Source organism: Octopus sinensis, linkage group LG17 (assembly GCF_006345805.1).
Source record: "Octopus sinensis linkage group LG17, ASM634580v1, whole genome shotgun sequence".
Taxonomy (NCBI): Eukaryota; Metazoa; Mollusca; class Cephalopoda; order Octopoda; family Octopodidae; genus Octopus; species Octopus sinensis.
This window is the reverse complement of record NC_043013.1, coordinates 27151621-27169935: the sequence shown is the minus strand read 5'-3', so window position 1 is coordinate 27169935 and position 18315 is coordinate 27151621. Positions and strand designations below refer to the sequence as shown.

The 18315-nt window shown below is 38.1% G+C and overlaps 1 protein-coding gene across 13 annotated transcripts in view; it reads right to left on the bottom strand.

Moving 5' to 3' along the window:
• LOC115220806 (bromodomain adjacent to zinc finger domain protein 2B) overlaps positions 1 to 18315 on the bottom strand; it is a 321983-nt gene that overhangs the window by 168639 nt on the left and 135029 nt on the right. For all 13 annotated transcript variants that reach the window (XM_036510466.1, XM_029790965.2, XM_029790966.2 and 10 more), the window contains one exon: positions 8527 to 8603. In XM_036510466.1, coding sequence (XP_036366359.1) covers positions 8527 to 8590 — 64 coding nt within the window. In that variant the 5' untranslated portion in view covers positions 8591 to 8603. The remainder of the gene's footprint in view (positions 1 to 8526; positions 8604 to 18315) is intronic.

The following is an 18315-nucleotide window of genomic DNA, read 5'->3' as shown; positions in this document are numbered from 1 at the left end:
TTGAACATGTAACACAAAGAATATTTTGGCTGGATATGACCAAGATTACTCTGTTCAATGTAATGCCTATTATTTATTTATATAAGCTCACTTGTGAAGACCTGTTGAGGCAAGTGAAAATCGAAATCAAAATCGATCAACATCAATGGAAATTGCAGCTGTGATACCAGTGCCGGTGTTACGTAAGAGAACCATCTGAATGTGGCCGTTGCCAGCGCCGCCCCGACTGGCCTCCGTGCCGGTGGCACGTAAAAGGCACCATCCGATCGTGGCCGTTTGCCAGCCTTGTCTGGCACGTAAAAAGCACCCACTACACTCACGGAATGGTTGGCGTTAGGAAGGGCATCCAGCCGTAGAAACATTGCCAGATCAGACTGGGCCTGGTGCAGCCTTCTGGCTTCCCAGACCCCAGTTGAACCATCCAACCCATGCTAGCATGGAAAGCGGACGCTAAACGATGATGATGAAGTAATTATGAACATATGTGGTCTGATCAATAAGTATACGGACTGTTGCCATAGTAATGAATGAAGCTAAAGCACACAGAGTAAAGCCACTTGGCATATATTGGACCGTGAACTCTACTGTGCATGAGAACTAAGTTTTAATGCACTAGCTTAATTCTGCTGTTTACAATATTTGGAAGGAACGTGTGTAGTGTGTGATCGTCACATTGACTGTGACAGAGAAAGTTGAGCATAGAATCTGCATCAAATTTTGCCAAAAACTTGGTGATACCTGCTCAGAGGCCTATGCAAAGTTTTCAAAAAGTTTTCATTGTTTGCAACACAATCAAGGAGATCTTGTACAACTGAAACCCGAGCGTCTTTTTGGTCAGCTGAAAGCAGTTTTGGCACAAACTCACCAGACACGCTCTCATACCCAAATCTTCATTGATTATGGACTGAACTGAACCGTAACTAATCTGCACATCCTCTGATAACTTATGGATGGTGATTCAACAATTTCCCCTCACAGCTGCATGCACATTTGTGATGATTTTTTCAGTTCTGCTGGTTGTGGGTCTCCCAAAATGTTCATCAATATTGGCATTATTTTGGCCATCTTGGAAATGTCTGAACCATTTGTACACTTATGTGGCCTCATACACTTTCTCTCCATACACTTTCTGCAACTTTACGTAGACCTCTGAGCAGGTATTGCCATGACAACTTTCTCTGTTGTGGTCAATGCAACAATCACATGCTACACATATTCCTTTCAAGCACTGCTGTAAACAGCAGAAGTGAGTTGGCAACAGTCCGGATACTTATTGATCAGACCTCGTACATTATCTTGTAGCTTCAAGGTTTTGGTGATGTGATTGTTTATTTTTAGAATGACATTGTAGGATAGGTGCGAGAAGTGCAATCTGGCTGGTTTGAAAACAAAACGTACAATATTAGGGCTGGATATGGCCAGTTTAAATGCTGAAGGTTTCAGGTCTAATTTTTTGAATGGAACAATTTTGTGTCACTAGTAGAGTTAGAAGACAAAGAATATAAACATCACAATTTAATATTTTCTTCATAGAGCAAAAAAAAAATCACATAACAAATTATAACCATCACCATTATCATCATCATCATTTAACATCCACTCTTCCATGCATGCAAAATTTGCTGAAGCACCTTTTCTATGGTTGGATGCCCTTCCCATCACCAGTCTTCCCAGTCTCTAGGCAGGGTAATATCTCTCCATGACTAGACATGTCTTTCATGGAAGACAGGAAACAAATCAACTTCACTTGTACGACACACACACACACACACAAAATCAGAGAAATGGCAGAATTTGTAGAATGTCAGACAAAGTACTTGTGTGTTTCTATTCTCTGAGTTCAAATCCAGTTGAGAGTTGCGTTCAACTTTGCTTTTTATCCTTCTGTGATGGATAAACATAACCTATGTGAGTGAAATATCTAAGCATGTTTGGATAAAACAAAATGAATGATTTGCAAGATATTTGACACTTTGTGAGTTGGAATCAACTCAGAAACTGTCAGATCTCTTAGAGAATTTTCCACTTTGTTGCAGCCAAACATGCTTAAATATTTCACAAATGCAGATTCTACACTTGTTAGAAGAGGTAATTTTCAAGGTTTTTAATGTGAAAAGTCACCATTTTTACAAATGCTATACATGTTAGGTTTGAAATTGTGTCTCATACAGTCTAACTAAATGTCAAATTTCTTCAGAATTATTGACTTGGGTGCTTCAAAAGTGGCAGTAAATTAATCTGGATAAATTTATATGCTGCAATGGAGATATAAATTTTGTCATTTCAGGTAATTTACTTCCTCAGAGGGGGGGGGGGGAGAAATCTTGTTTGAAAGACCCCTTCCTCCTGAATTGTTAGACTTCACATTTCCCCACAAGACCGTGTGCTTTGCTCAGATTGGTAAACCTTACTTATTCAATTGTTTCCTATCGTCTCTGGTTCTTATTTAACGCTAGCAGTCACATCCAGCATAGACTGGTTGCTTATACATAAACAGTTTTTCCTTTTATTAAATTAAAATGTCTTATAGCAAAATTTTATGAAGTTTTTTTTTTTGGTTAGTCATTGTTGCCATCCTTTAACATCCATTTTCCATGCTTGCATGGATTGGATGATCCGATAGGAGTTAGCAAGCCAGAGGACTGTGCCAAACCTAACTGTCTGATTTGGCATGGTTTCTGTGACTGAACACCTTTCCTAACACCAATCACTTTACAGAGTGTACTGGGTGCTTTTTACACGGCACCAGCACCAGTGAGGTCACCTTGTGAGGCAAGACCTCTCAACCGAGGAGGTGGAAATAATATTGAGAGAGGTGCGGGAGACCGGGGTTTGATTCCCCGCCGGGGAGGCATCTTAACCTTCCACCGAGGTCGACTTTGCCTTTCATCCTTTCGGGGTCAATAAATTAAGTACCAGTTACGCACTGGGGTCGATATAATCAACTTAATCCGTTTGTCTGACCTTGTTTGTCCCCTCTGTGTTTAGCCCTTGTGGGTAGTAAAGAAATAATATATTTTTATCTTAATGCATATTCTCTAAAGTTGAAATATTTCCAGGTTTTTATGATGTGAAGAGCTTTGGAGGAGGCTGTGTTAATTGTTCATTTTAATTTTGGGACTAAAATAACCTACATTTTTTTTTACTTTGTCAATTTTCTAGTAAATTCTAAATTAATATGTAACACATGAATAAAAAATATATAGTGTGTCTCTAGTAGGGTCTTTTCATAGAACACTACTAGAAAGAACTTCTCTATGGTAATTTATCACCATTATCCCATGTCATCAAAGAACAGGATTCATTGGACATTGTTGGAGAGCAAAGGACAAAATCATCAGCGACATTCTTCTGTGGGGACCAAAGCATGGTTATGCAAATGTTCACAGATCACACTGAACCTACATAAAACAATTGTGCAAGGACTCTGAGTGCACCTGAGAAGATCTACCACATGTAATGGCAGACCAAACAGACAGAAGAGAATGAGTCACAGCAATCCATGCAATAAGCACAACTGGATGATAATGATGTCTGTCTAATGTTTTGCATTCCTTCTTCATAAAGAAATTCTTTCACCATCCAGTTCTTCTGTTTTGCTCTCAGCTGTTTTAAGTCAAGTTTATTGTTGTACATTTTCTTCCTTCCTGTCACTGTATACCAAAACACAATTATAATGTCATCTATCTATCTATCTCTAGCTTTCTCCTCATCCTGTTATATTTTTGTCCTTATAAATCTCTCAGTTTCCCCTTTCTTCCCTTCTTACTCTCGGCTAAACCACAATATTTTTTTACTGACTTTGGGTTGTTTTTTATACTTAATCCTTTATCTTTCACTTCTTAAAGTTGGCCATGCAGGGTCATCACCTTAAAGGGCTTAGTCAAACAAATCAACCCCAGTACTTATTCTAATGGTCTCTTTTTGCTGAACCACTAAGTTATGGGAACATAAACAAACCAAGACTGGTTGCCAAGCAGTGGTGGGGGACAAACAAACACAAACACATGTATGATGGGCTTCTTTCAGTTTCTGTTAACCAAATCCACTCACAAGGCTTTGGTCAGCCTGGGGCTATAATAGAAGCCACCTATCCAAGATGCCCTATAGTGGGACTGAACCCAGGACCATGTAGTTGGGAAGCAAGCTTCTTACCACACAGCCACACCCATGTATGTATATGTATATATGAGGGAAAGATCCTGGCTTTGGGTAACAGAAAATACAGGAGGACCAGTTATGATTTTACTCCACATATTCCCCTTCCATGCATTAGATTCACACACTCATTGCAGTGGTCCTTCAGCTTTTTCTCAGCCCTGTAGAAGAACTTGGGAGGTTGAGCCTCTAACCAGGCCTTTCACTATACCCTTAGAGACAGGAACTTTTCAGCCCGCCGTTATATGTATATATGTATGTAAATATATATATATATAGGCACAGGAGTGCATGGTTCTGGGTTCAGTCCTTCGGCGTTGTACCATGGGCAAAATTCTTCTACTGTAGCCTCGGGCTGACCAAAGCCTTGTGAGTGGATTTAGTAGACAGAAGCTGAAAGAAGCCCATTGTGTATATATATATATATATATATATATGTGTGTGTGTGTGTGTTTTATAACCCATCGTCACTTGACAACCAATATTGGTGTGTTTATGCCCTTGTAACTTAGCGGTTTGGCAAAAGAAACCGATAGAATAAGTACTAGGTTTACAAAGAATAAGTCCTGGGGGCGATTTGTCCGTCGAAATGCGGTGCTCGACCGCAGTCAAATGACTAAAACAAATAAAAGAACATATATATATATATATCTACACTTGAACATTAGAATATTATTTTTGGTAAACCTTTCTGTCGCCAATGTTTATAACTGTTTCAATGTGCACAAACTTAAAAAAGAAAAAAAGATTGTTGTTTTGAATAAGCAATAACTAATCAATATTCAGCTGAGCAGGCACATGACAAATATATATCTACACACACGCACACATGCGCACGTTGTCTGGGAGAGATAAGTGAGAAAGACAGTGTGTGAGAGGAAGGGGGAAGTGTTGGAGAGACAGATATGAAAGAGAAGCTGAAAGAGAAACAAATCAGAGTTTGATGTCACAAACTAACAACATATTTTAGAATGTTATTGTGCTTTGCACTAAGATTCTTACTCGACTGTCTGAGTATTTTCTTCCACCACCATCACCACCACCACCACCATGAATGTTTGTGTGTGTGTGTGTGTATGGAGTAATGTGGGTTAATGGTTAGGGAGTTTGCACTCATGATTATAAGATTATGGTTTCCATTTCCAGACTGAGTTGTGTTCTTGAGCAAAACACTTCATTTCACATTGCTGTAGTCCACTCAGCGGGCAAAAATAAGTCAGCCTGCAATGGACTGGCATCTTGTCTGGTTTGATGGAGGGGAGGGGGGATTTACAGACCATAGAATTCAGGAAACTGATCTTTTAAGTCTATGCTCCAGGATAGATCTTTGCTCCTTTACACACACACAGACACACATACGTTCTTTTTTTATTTGATCCAGTCATAAGACCGTGGCCATGCTGGGGCACTGCCCTGAAGAATTTTTGGTCGAATGAATCGACCCCAGTACTTACTTTTTTTTAAAGCTGAGTACTTATTTTATCAGTTTCTTTAGCTGAACTGCTACGTTATGGGGATGTAAACACACCAACACTAAGTTGTCAAAGTGGTGATGGATGACAAATCCAGATACAAAATCACTCATCATCATCGTCATTTAACATTTGTTGTCCATGCTGGCATATATATATATATATATATATACACACACACACATGATGGGCTTCTTTCAGTTTTTGTCTCCCAAAACTGAAGGTGCCAGGCAGTGAGACAGAACCCAGTACCATGTGGTTGGGAAGCAAGCTTCTTACCACACAGCCACATCTGCATGCATGTGCACATACACACAACAGATTTCTTTCAATTCTATATTTAAGACATGAGGAATTATGTACATTATTTACATTCGATGGATATTTGTCCTCATCTTGTTTGTTGTTAACACAACACTTTGGCTGATCTACCCTCCAGCCTTCATCGGGTGTTTTAGGGAAATTTCGGACCTGGGTTTTCATAGCTAAGGTATTTTTCGATATTGTTATTATTGTTGTTGTTGTTAAGAGCATGGACTACTAACCGCAAGATTCTGAGTTCAATTCCAAGCAGTGACCTGAACAATAACAACAACATCGAAAAATACCTTAGGAATGAGGACTCAGGTTCGAAATTCCCCCAAGACACCTAATGAAGGCTGGGGTGGGGGTATATCAGCCAAAATGTTGTGTTAACAACAAACAAGATGAGGACAAATATCCATCAAACGTAAATAATGTAAAAAAAGATTTCTTTCAGTTTTCATCTGCCATATCAACTCACATGGCTTTGGTCAGCCCAGTGCCATTGTAGAAAATCCAAATAGCATTCAGTGGGGCTGAACCAGAGAAAATATACAGTCACAGCTGCACCCAACTTGGTAATAAATTAATAAAAATAAATATGGATTCATATGTATTTAGTCTTGCTGTGAAATTCGTCCCACAAGGGGATTTTTTCTGCAGCTTGGGATGAAGCTTGAATTGAACAGTTTCATTGTTGTTTAACAACTACAAAAACCCGTCAGAACTTAATTATCTCTTGCTCCTAAATTTGCAGACAACATTAGCTAATCTTAGTTAATCTGCGTTGGTTGAAAAGCAGTTTTATTATGTTGGTTTCAAATTTTGGCACAAGGCCAGCAAGTCTGGGGGAGGGAGTAAGTCTTTTACATTAACCCCAGTGTTCAAATGGTACTTATTTCATCGATCCTGAAAGGATGGAAGGCCAAGCTGACCTTGGTGGAATTCGAACTAAGACCATAAAGATAGACAAAATACTGTTAAGAATTTTGTTTGGCATGCTAATGGTTACACCAGTTTGTCACCTTAAGCAGTTTTAATATATCAATTTTAGGTAGGAATATGGAGATATTACAAGAAGATGGGAGGAGGAGCTTTAGGAGAACACAATCCACTTTGACAAATGAATGAGGGATCCTCTGCCTCATGCATGTGCAACTTTTTGCAAGAAGTGGGCCACATAAAACACAGCTCGTCATTAGGTGGGATGCACTACTAAAACAATTCAAGGTAATTTCTAACAAAGGTGTGGCCATTCAGAAAGCCATGCAGGCTGCAGTTTGACCATGACTGCTCCAGGTTTTCTGACCTGCTGGAAATAGCAGCTAAATACCTTTCAATCACATGTTACTGTCTTGGGAAAGGAAATATTGGGTAAAACCGGCTCTGAGTTAGAGTTTGCTACACGTAGGAAAAAGATGGGATGGTCAGAGTTGGAATGCCTTTGATCATAGGTCCACTTGATCAGCACTGAAGTGGGACTAATTACCATTGTTGCTAACTACACTACCACCACCACCAACAACAATGATGAAGGGCACTGTTTAAAGCATTAAGTTTTTCCTCTTTCACATGACAAACCAATTTAAACCACTTTTGAACTGTAAAAATCATCATCATCATCATCATTTAGCGTCCGTTTTCCATGCTAGCATGGGTTGGACGGTTCTACTGGGGTCTGTGAAGCCAGAAGGCTTCATCAGGCCCAGTCAAATCTGGCAGTGTTTCTACGGCTGGATGCCCTTCCTAACGCCAACCACTCCGTGAGTGTAGTGGGTGCTTTTTACGTGCCACCCGCACTGGTGCCAGACAGAGCTGGCAAACGGCCATGAATGGATGGTGATTTTTATGTGCCACCGGCACGAGGGCCAGGCGAGGCTGGCAACGGACACGAAACGGGGCAGTGCTGGCAACGGTCGCGAAACGGAAAGTTCTCTTACATGCCACCGGCACTGGTAACACATCTGCAATTTCCATTGATCGATTTCGATTCTGATCCTCACTTGCCTCAATGGGTCTTCACAAGCAGAGTTTCGACATGCCACCGGCACTGGTAGCACATCCGCAATTTCCATTGATCGATTTCGATTCTGATCCTCACTTGCCTCAACACGTCTTCACAAGTAGAGTTTTGTGTCCCAAGAAGGGAAGGTATGCATACGTAGGCTGGCTCCATCCCATGTAGAAGGCCACGGGTTGTGGACTCACTTGTCCTGCCGGGTCTTCTCGCGCACAGCACACTTCCAGAGGTCTCGGTCTCTAGTCATTTCCTCAGTGAGACCTAAAGTTCGAAGGTCGTGCTTCACCACCTCGTCCCAGGTTTTCCTGGGTCTGCCTCTTCCACAGGTTCCCTCAACCGCTAGGGTGTGGCACTTTTTCACACAACTATCTTCATCCATTCTCGCCAGGAAGAAAATTTTATGTAAAAACACATTTCCCACTAAACTGAAACCTGATTCATTCTAAGAAAATAAGACCATTGAAACCAAAAATTTACATAAAAATAATATATATATATAAAATAAAATAAAATAAATAAAATATGCACACATGTAATTAATTAATTATAAATGTATATATAAAGAGAACTTACTTAAAATACTGGCAGGATCAAAGAAATTGTGACTTGGGGAGGTATGGTCACTAGGATCCATCATGGATTATAAGTTTCTGAAAGAGAGAAAGAAAATAAAATATAAAAAATTGGGATTTGCATTGAAATAAAGAAATGAATGGAAAAATAATGATAAAAATAGTTTCAAATTTTGGCACAAGGCCAGCAAGCTCGGAGGAGGGGGTTAAGTCAGTTACATCAACCCCAGTGTTCAACTGATACGTATTTTATTGACAGAGAAAGGATGAAAGGCAAAGTTGATCTCAGTGGAATTTGGACGCAGAACGTAAAAATGGATGAAATGCCGCTAAACCTTTTGTCAAGCATGCTAAGAATTCTGCTAGTTTGCTACCTTAATAATAATAATAATTTCAAATTTTTACCACAAAGGCAGCTTGGGAGAGGTGGGGATGTGTCAATTACATTGACCCCAGTATTTCACTGGAACTTATTTTATCGACCCCCAAAAGGATGAAAGGTAAAGTTGACCTTGGTGGAATTTGAACTCAAAAACTGTAGCGACGGGTGAAATACTGCTAAGCATTTCATCCAGTGTTAACGATTCTTCTAGCTTGCCATAAATGATAATAATACGGCATCAAGAGGAATATCAAGGAAATTGGAATAGAGTGTCCAGGTAGAACTGTTAGAAAAGGTTTGTCTCCTTGGCATGGCCAGAATAATCAGGAAAGTATTAGACAGTTGAAAAGAATGGGTAGCATGGTGCTGTAAGGCTGCAGGTAGCAAGCCTGCTATGTATGCATGACTCCAGGAGTTCCAACAAAACCTGTGATAAAGAGATGACAATAATGATGATAATCCTTTCTACCATAGGGACAAGTATGAAATTTTGAGGGAGGGAGTAAATCAATAACATCAACCCCAGTGCTTAACTGGTATTTATTTTATCAACCCTGAAAGGATGGAAGGCAAAGTCAACATCAGTGGAATTTGAACTCAGAAAGTGAGACAGACAAAGTGTTGCTGAGCATTTTGTGTGGTCTGCTAACGATTCTGCCTGTTTCCCTTTCCATGGGTTGCATATGTCTATTTAGCAATGTATGTTCCCATTTGTTGCAGTCTTTTGTCATATACTTTGTGAGGTTCAGCCTCTTGAGATCAATCTTGTTATTTTATTTTGTCTTACTTTTCCACCTGCATCACTATTATTTGGCATTTCTTAACCCAAACGTCATATATTCGATATCCATCACATTTCTTCTCCTTTGTATGCTACATGTGATTCCTCTTACATCCAGTTTCCCACACTCAGCTCATTTCTATTCTGTCATCCCTGGATGCTGGCATCACACATGCAGTGGTGCATTCTTGCTCCTCCCAGAGATCCAAAGGGTCTCCTGAGTAATGTTAATCAATAGGGAGCACAACTATTGAGATCAAGGAGTCTCTCCAGGTGGAACTGTTACTTCTTTGCATAGAGAGATCACAGTTCTGGTACAATGGAAATATAATTGGAATGTTGCAAGAAAGGATTGCAAGACAGATTCTCCAAGTGAAACCAACTGGCAGACCAATAGTGAGATAGTTGGATAATATCCATTGTCTCAGTTGGTGAGGCTTGGGAATCCAGCCAGAAAGTATGTGTGAGGACAGTTTCTTCTGATAGGATCCTATGAAGGATGTGCCTGAGGAACCTACCTCTAAGACCCTCTCAGGAATAGTTGGCAGCAAAAATGGATGGAACTAAAACTTTTGCCTTTGCTTAATTTTAGGCTTTGCTTCTATATTTGGAATTTCTGAATATGAACACACACAGATGTTAAGCGACAGCAACAATGATGATGGTGATGATGATGAGGGCATTCTTGAACACTGTTTCATGTAAGATCTGGATTAAAACCTCCAGTTTTGTACACAAATATGCATGCAAGCACAAACACACACATTCATATAAACATACACACAATTAACACACACATGGATAACACGTCTTTATAACTATGTAAACACAAATTTGAGATTGATAAAGAACACTGTTCCATAGATATTATGTCTAAACATCATATTTGAAATAATCTTGAAAGTGAATTTGTTATATATTACATATTTTAGGAACAGGCATAAGTAGTGGTTGAGAAGTAGGCTTTGCAATCATATGGTTTCAAGTTCAATGTCAGTATGCAGGACTTTGGATAAGTGCCTTGTACTATAGCTGACCAATACCATATAAGGAAACTTGGTAGACAAATACTGCAAGCAGCCTGTTGTATATGGATATCTGTGAGTGTGTCAATGTTTTTATATATATATATATATGCACAGGAGTGGCTGTATAAGTGCAAGAGTGAGTGTGTGGTAAGAAGCTTGCTTCCCAACCACATGGATCTGGATTCAGTCCCACTGTGGGGCACCTTGGGCAAGTGTCTTTTACTATAGCCTCAGGCTGACCAAAGCTTTGTGAGTGGATTTGGTGGACAGAAGCAGAAGGAGGCTCGTCGTGTGTGTGTGTATTTTGTGTGCCTGTGTTTGTTCCCCCACCATTGCTTGACAACCGATTCAGCAAAAGAGACCGACAAAGTAAGTACTAGGCTTACAAAGAATATGTCCTGGTGTCGATCTGTTTGACTAAAGGCGGTGCTCCTGCATGGCTGCAGTCATATGACTGAAACAAATAAAAGAATATGTGTATATGTATATATATATATATATATTATATATATATATATATCATGCTCATCACTGCTTGGATGAAGTTGTGCTGATATGGACACTCCTTGTCGAAAGTAAAACCAGTTGCTCTATGCTTTTGAAGATCTGTGGAACAAAGATATAATTTACTTGAAAAGCAAGGGTTGGTGACAGGAAGCGTACCTATCTACATTACTGTCTCCAATAAATCTCTATCTGAACCCAAGCTAGCATGAAACACATTGATGGCAAATGAAACAATGAAGAACTTTATTACTAGCGTTAATTATTTGTAGATGAAGGCCAGATAAGTTTCCACAGAATATCAGAAATAAATGACATCCATTTGCAATAATCGTGTGATATTAAGACAAGGAGACACAAACATACTCTCCGTTATCTCTCTCTCTCTCACACACACACACACATACACACAAATAACAGGCTTCTTTAAGTTTCTGCTAACCAAATCCTCTCACAAGAATTTGGTTTTAGCCCATGACTACTATAAGAGATGCTTGTCCAAGGTATCGCACGGTGGGATTGCGAAATGAGCTTCTTAACGACACAGCCAAGCATTAATATGAATTTTTTTTTATAAAAAAAAAATAATGTAATTTAATTTGAGAAAGCTTTGGCAGTTTTTTCGAGCAGTTAGAAAGACTATTTTTTCTGATAAGGTACAGTGCACCTGAGCACAGTATACAATAAGTTCATCATTATCATTATTAAGGCGGCGAGCTGGCAGAATCGTTAGTGTGCTGGATGAAACGCTTAGCGATATTTCACCTGTTGCTACATTCTGAGTTCAAATTCTGCCAAGGTTGACTTAGCCTTTAATCTTTTTGGCATTGATAAATTAAGTACGAGTGGGGTCGATGTAATCAACTAGTCCCCTCCCCCAAAAATTTCAGGCCTTGTGCCTTTAGAAGAAATGATTATTATTATTATTATTATTATTTTTATTCTTATTAAGCCAGTGAGATGGCATACCAGGTAAAATGTCTTGCATAATTTCCTCTATCTTCGTGTTCTGAGTTCAAACTCTGCTGACATTAGCTTTGCCTTTCATCCTTCCAGGGCCGATAAAATAAGTACCAGTTGAGCCCTGGGAGTCAATGTAATTAACTTATCTTCCTCCCCCAAAATTACTGGCCTTGTGCCAAAATTGGAAATTATTATTATTATTATTAATACCATGTAAAGGTTTCTCAAGCTGCTAGAAAACCTTAAGTGGCAGCATTGTAAAATTCCCAAGTGTTCTAGTGAGGTCTTATAACAAACAAGCATTCAATCCTTCTTAGAGTGTCAAAGGTGGCAGTGGGATCTACCTGAAACTGACCAGCGTTCTATGGGGGTAGGGTGGATTTTATTTCACTACCATGGCATCATTGATAAGTACAGTTTATTATTTAAGAAAAATGTTTTCTTTATAATTTCCAGTAATTTTTCTTTCTTTATTTTTTTTTTGCTTTTCTGAGTAAATTCAATTAATTAATTAGATATACCGAATTAAATAATTAAATACAATCGCATGAATTTGGAATCTGTTCAGTAAAAAGGAGAAAAATCGGAAAGTATGATGAGATGCCGTGAGAAAAGTGTCCAGCAAGCTCTAAATGCAAAGCATAGCAATTAACTTACTTATTCAAATTAAAATATAATTTGTAGAAACAAATGGAGAACCAAAATTACAAAATTTATCAAAACAACCACTGCATTTGACGTTTCAAATTATGTATGCGTGAGTGTATGTATGTATGTATGTATATACATACTTACATACACACACATATATATCTATATATGTTATATCATATACACATACACTAACATGTTCGCATACAGATATAGGCATGTATATATACACATGCATACTAGTATGTACAGAGAATAATGAATATGGTTAATTTAAACAAAGGGGAATTCATATTCTAAATAGAGATATTTAAGAGTTTACTACTTAGAGAATTTACATTGATTCCACAACTCGAAACACACACACACACACACACTTGCATACATGTACAAATAAATTTATTCATATTAATCAGCTAAGAACAGCACAGTTCTATGTGCTACAATTCTGAGCATCTTGAAAGGAGCAGTGAAAAAGACAAAGCTGAATAATATATATATGTGTGTATATGATGTGTGTGCATAGACCAGGAAGTGTGTGTGTGTGTGTATATATCTTATATATATGTATGTATTTATGTATAAGATTTATAGATATTGATAAAAAGTGAAAGTGGTAGGAAAAGAGATGGCAGCACAACAGTCACTGCTGTAAAAGACTGAGGAAATATGTGATGTTTCAAAAGGACCATCCACAGACACACAATACACATAATCAGAATACATATTTTGACACACCTATCCAACACACAAACCTTTATACACTCACACATCCTTTTAGTGTATATGGAATTTGTGTATCTTTTCTATATTTTCCACAACTGGTCAGATTACAATTTATTCCAATATATGAAGAAAAAGAGAAGAATAAATATGAAATTAAACTCCCTAGAAATAATGTTAAAAATATATCAAATATGTATGTTAGAGATCAGGTGACATCCGATACATCGATTATTTCAAGAGATACACGTTGTTTAATAAATGCAGACATATGAGAGAAATGAGAAATTCAGGAAAAGAAAAGATGGAAGAATTAAAATAAATATGAATGATCGCAATATAAAATAATATACACTATTATTTTATTTAATTTCTTCTTTTTTTTTTTAATTCTCTTTCTGCTAAATTCATCTTCAAAATAATTAAAACTCTGTAATAAGTTCAATGATGTAGTTTCTGAAAATTTTAAAAATTTAATTAAAAACCAAACTAATTATAAGTAATCATAGGTAAAACCATTTTCTTCTCATTTCTTTTTCCTCTGTCTTTTATTCTTTTCATCATTTACTTGTTTCAGTCATTGGGCTGCGACCATGCTGGGGCACTGCCGTGAAGGGTTTTAGTCAAACAAATCGACCCTAGAGCTTATTTTCAATTTTAAAGCATGGAACTTATTCTATTGATCTCTTTTGCTGAACTGCTAAGTTGCAAATACTTGTTGCCAAGCAATGTAGTTAGGGACAAACACAAAGACACACACATACACACACCGACACATGATGGGCTTCCACACAGTTTCCATCTTGCAGATTCACTCAAAAAGAATTGGTCAATGTGGGGCTGAATCTGAAACCATGTGGTTGTAAAGCAAGCATCTTAACCATTCAACCATGCATGCAACGTCCTACAGGCAAAACACCCACACAGACAAAGAAAGAGAATGGCTTGTCACACACACAAGAAGTTTGCTTTCCAACCATGTGGTGAGAGAGATGCCATTAACAGTAATTGAGGGTATGGTTGGGTGGTTAAGAAGCTCACTTTGCAACTATGTGGTCTTATTTCCTTCAAGTCCCACTGTATGCCATTTTGGGCAAGTTTCTTCTTCAATAGCCTCAGGCTGATCAAAGATTTGTGAATGGATTTCGTAGATGGAAACTAAAGAAGCCTGTTGTATGTTTGCATTCATATGTGTGTGTGTGTGTGTTTGTCTGTAGACCTTTGTCTAGACATTCTGGAATGGTTGTAAATGAGCATCATTATCATAAAAGCGAGGTTGTTTGCAGTCTTCCATGTAAAACACCTCTGACCATCCTGTCATTTGTTTCCTTTCAAATATGTCCTTCACTTTATAAAAGTTGGTAGGTTATGATTCAAAGAACATTTAGTCCTCATATTGATTTCTTAGCAATTGGTTGTTGTTTAACCCTAGGTTAACCTTCACAGGTCAAAAGCATTCCACCATTATGAGGATAGTCTTGTATTTTTCAATAAATCTAGAACTATACATCATCTAACCTATCCTTTGTTGTTTGGATTAGTGAGGTTTGATTTGGGAGAGATTTGGTTGCTATAAGTGACAGGTGAAGCTAGAAATAGCAGCCAAACAGACTTCTCAGTGGTTTGTGATAAATCCTGCCAAAAATATAGGGTGGTTTCTTAGAAAACTAATTCTGTCTATGAATTTGTAGTTTCAATTCTTAATCTGAGCTGATGTACGTCCCTTCCAATTCACTTTATGACACTATAATCATACTGAGAAAGGCATGCCCACCACTGCAGCATAATCCTCCACGTCTCACCTTGTTTTCATCCTTGAAAACTCTCAGATTTCCTGACTGTGTTAAAAACAATTTATGGTTAGTATTTTCTGTGGAATGTGAGCATCCCGACCAGATTCCAGAGTTCAACTATGGTGAGTCAACCAAAGAACCTTCCATGTTGCCTGCACAATAGGAAATAATGGAATATATAGCTTCCATGTCTTTTTTTTTTCTTTTCTTTACTCTGTTTGTTTGATTGATTGCAAAAAGTAGCAGTCAAAAAAAAAAAAAAAAAAAGAAAGAAAGAAAGAAAAAGAGAGAGGGAGAGATAGAAAAAAGCCATCACAAAGCCCTGCTATATATTATTCCATTTGTCATCTCAATAGTAGCTACTTCAGCAATTACATGGAGATATCTTCAGCTAAAAATCTGATATTATTTCTTACAGAGACAGGCAGACGTTTTCAGATTTATAAGGAAGTAATATGAAGGTTGAGTGATGCTCATACCTAGTCCTATGGTCACCAAAACAATGTTAAGCGAAAGGATGAAGAGGGTTTATTTATTAATATTACTATGATATTATTATTATTATTAATAATAATAATAATAATAATGCTTTCAAATTTTGGCACAAGGCCAGCAATTTTGGGAGAGGGAATAAGCCGACTGCATCAACCCCAGTGCTCAACTGATGCCTATTTCATCAATACCGAAAAGATGAAAGTAAAGCCAACCTTGGTGGAATCTGAACTCACAATGAGAAAAGAAGTGAAATGCTACTAGGCATTTTGCTTCGTATACTAACGTTTCCGCCAGTGTGCCGTCTTAATAATAATAATAATAATAATCCTTTCTATTATAGGCACAAGACCTGAAATTTTGGTGGGAGGAGGCAAGTTGATTACATCGACCCCAGTGCACATAACTGGTAATTATTTTATCGACCCCAAAAGAATGAAAGGCAAAGACGGAGTGGTAATAATTCTGCCAGCTCAACACCATAATAATAATAATAAAAACTGCCCTGATGCAGTACCAGACAGTGGCTCTCACGGCTTCTGATCTTAATTGATTGGAAGTGTTATCATGTACATTGTTTTGTCTTGGTATAAAAGATGGGCTTCAGCAAATACTCTGCTCAATACCACAGATTTGCTCGTCAGTTGTTTGATGTTAACCAGTTGAGAATATCCCTTGGTGGCTGATATGTGCATCTCTGATCATGAGCAGAATTAGTGGGGGAGCATCATAGCCATGTGTTGAGAGGGATTCTTTGGTGGTTTGAATAAATCAGCTCTGGAAACATAGGTATTTTGTTCAACATCCTTTAACAACCCTTGCTCAGGGACCTTTTGAGCGGGATGGGATACCTGACCTGATGAAAATTCTAACTGGGCCCCACTTGCAAGGTCATGTGCTGTTTATCTTGATGTGAGATCACCATGTCACACACATATGGTTGTGATGCATGTGCCTAGTGTACCCTTATCAGACAGGTAGTCATGATGGGTATACTGGGCTTTGTATATTTTATCCCAGTGTCACTTTGATGGCATGCACTGCTCTCTCACTCAATAATAATAATAACAATGATAATAATAATAATAATAATAATAATAATAATAATCATGGCTGTGTCTGGGATATTAGTTGAGTATGTAGATTCAAAGTAGCAGAAAAATGGTAAGAATGCAAACGAGAGGCTGTGATAGAAGATAAGAATTACAGAATTTTATGGGATGCCATACTACAGAAACACAACTAGATATGATGATAGAAGACAAAAAAACCCCCCAAAAAACAGTGTAAGATCTTAGACTTTGCAAGTACCATATAATAGAGTATATACCAAAGACATTGAGGGGTTGAGAAGAGAGAAATATCAGGAACTAGCCAAAGAGATGAAGAGATTGTGGAAGATTAGGATGACAATTATTCTTGTAATAATTGGCGCACTTGGCACAACACCCAAAATGTTATGTAAGAAGCTGAAAGATATTAGATTTGAGACTTGCATTGTTAATTTACAGAAAAGTGCAACCCTCTATTCTGTAAGGTTCTTAAGACAGATTCTAGAGCTTTGAGGAGACCTGTTGTCACCAAACCTCAAGATAGTATGCCTGCCAACTAAAATAATATGCAACAGTTCTACCACCACCACCAACAACAACAGCAACGCGTGGATCACCATGTTGCGCACATTTGGTTGTGATGCATGTGCCTGGTGTACCCTTATCAGATAGGTAGTCATGATGGGTATATTGGGCTTCGTATATTTTACCCAGTGTCCAATGATGATAATAATAATAATAATAATATTTTCTAACTTTGAAACAAATTACAAATAGTGTGATGATGGAATAATGGTCAATGGAATTAACTGTAATACACTATTGGTACTTATTTTTCTTGACCCTAGAGGAATGCAAAATATAAAGGATACCAATGGGACTTGAAACTCAGATCAAACAAAAGGGACATAAAAAAATTGTAATAACTCTTTCTAATTTAGGCACAAGTGTGCCTGACATATTGAGGGGAGGGACCTTAGTCAATTAAATCAATCGAAATAATGATGATCATGATCATCAAAATCATTTAACAGTTGTTTTCCATGCTGGCATGGGTTGGATTGTTTGACAGGAGCTGGTAAGGCTGGGTGGGAGGAGAGGTCACACCAAGTTCCATTGTCTGTTCTAGCATGGTTTCTACAACTGGATGCCTTTCCTAATACCAACCACTTTACGAAGTGCATTTACATGAGACCATCACCAGTGCTTCTTATGTGACACCATCATCAGTGCTTCTTATGTGACACCATAACCAGTGCTTTTTATGACACCATAATCAGTGCTTCTTATGTGACACCATAACCAGTGCTTCTTATGTGACACCAGCACTAGTGTTTTTGATGTGACACCAGCATCAGTGTATTTCACGTGGCACCATCACCAGTAAAAGCAATTAGTCCAGTGCCTTCATCATTCCTGAA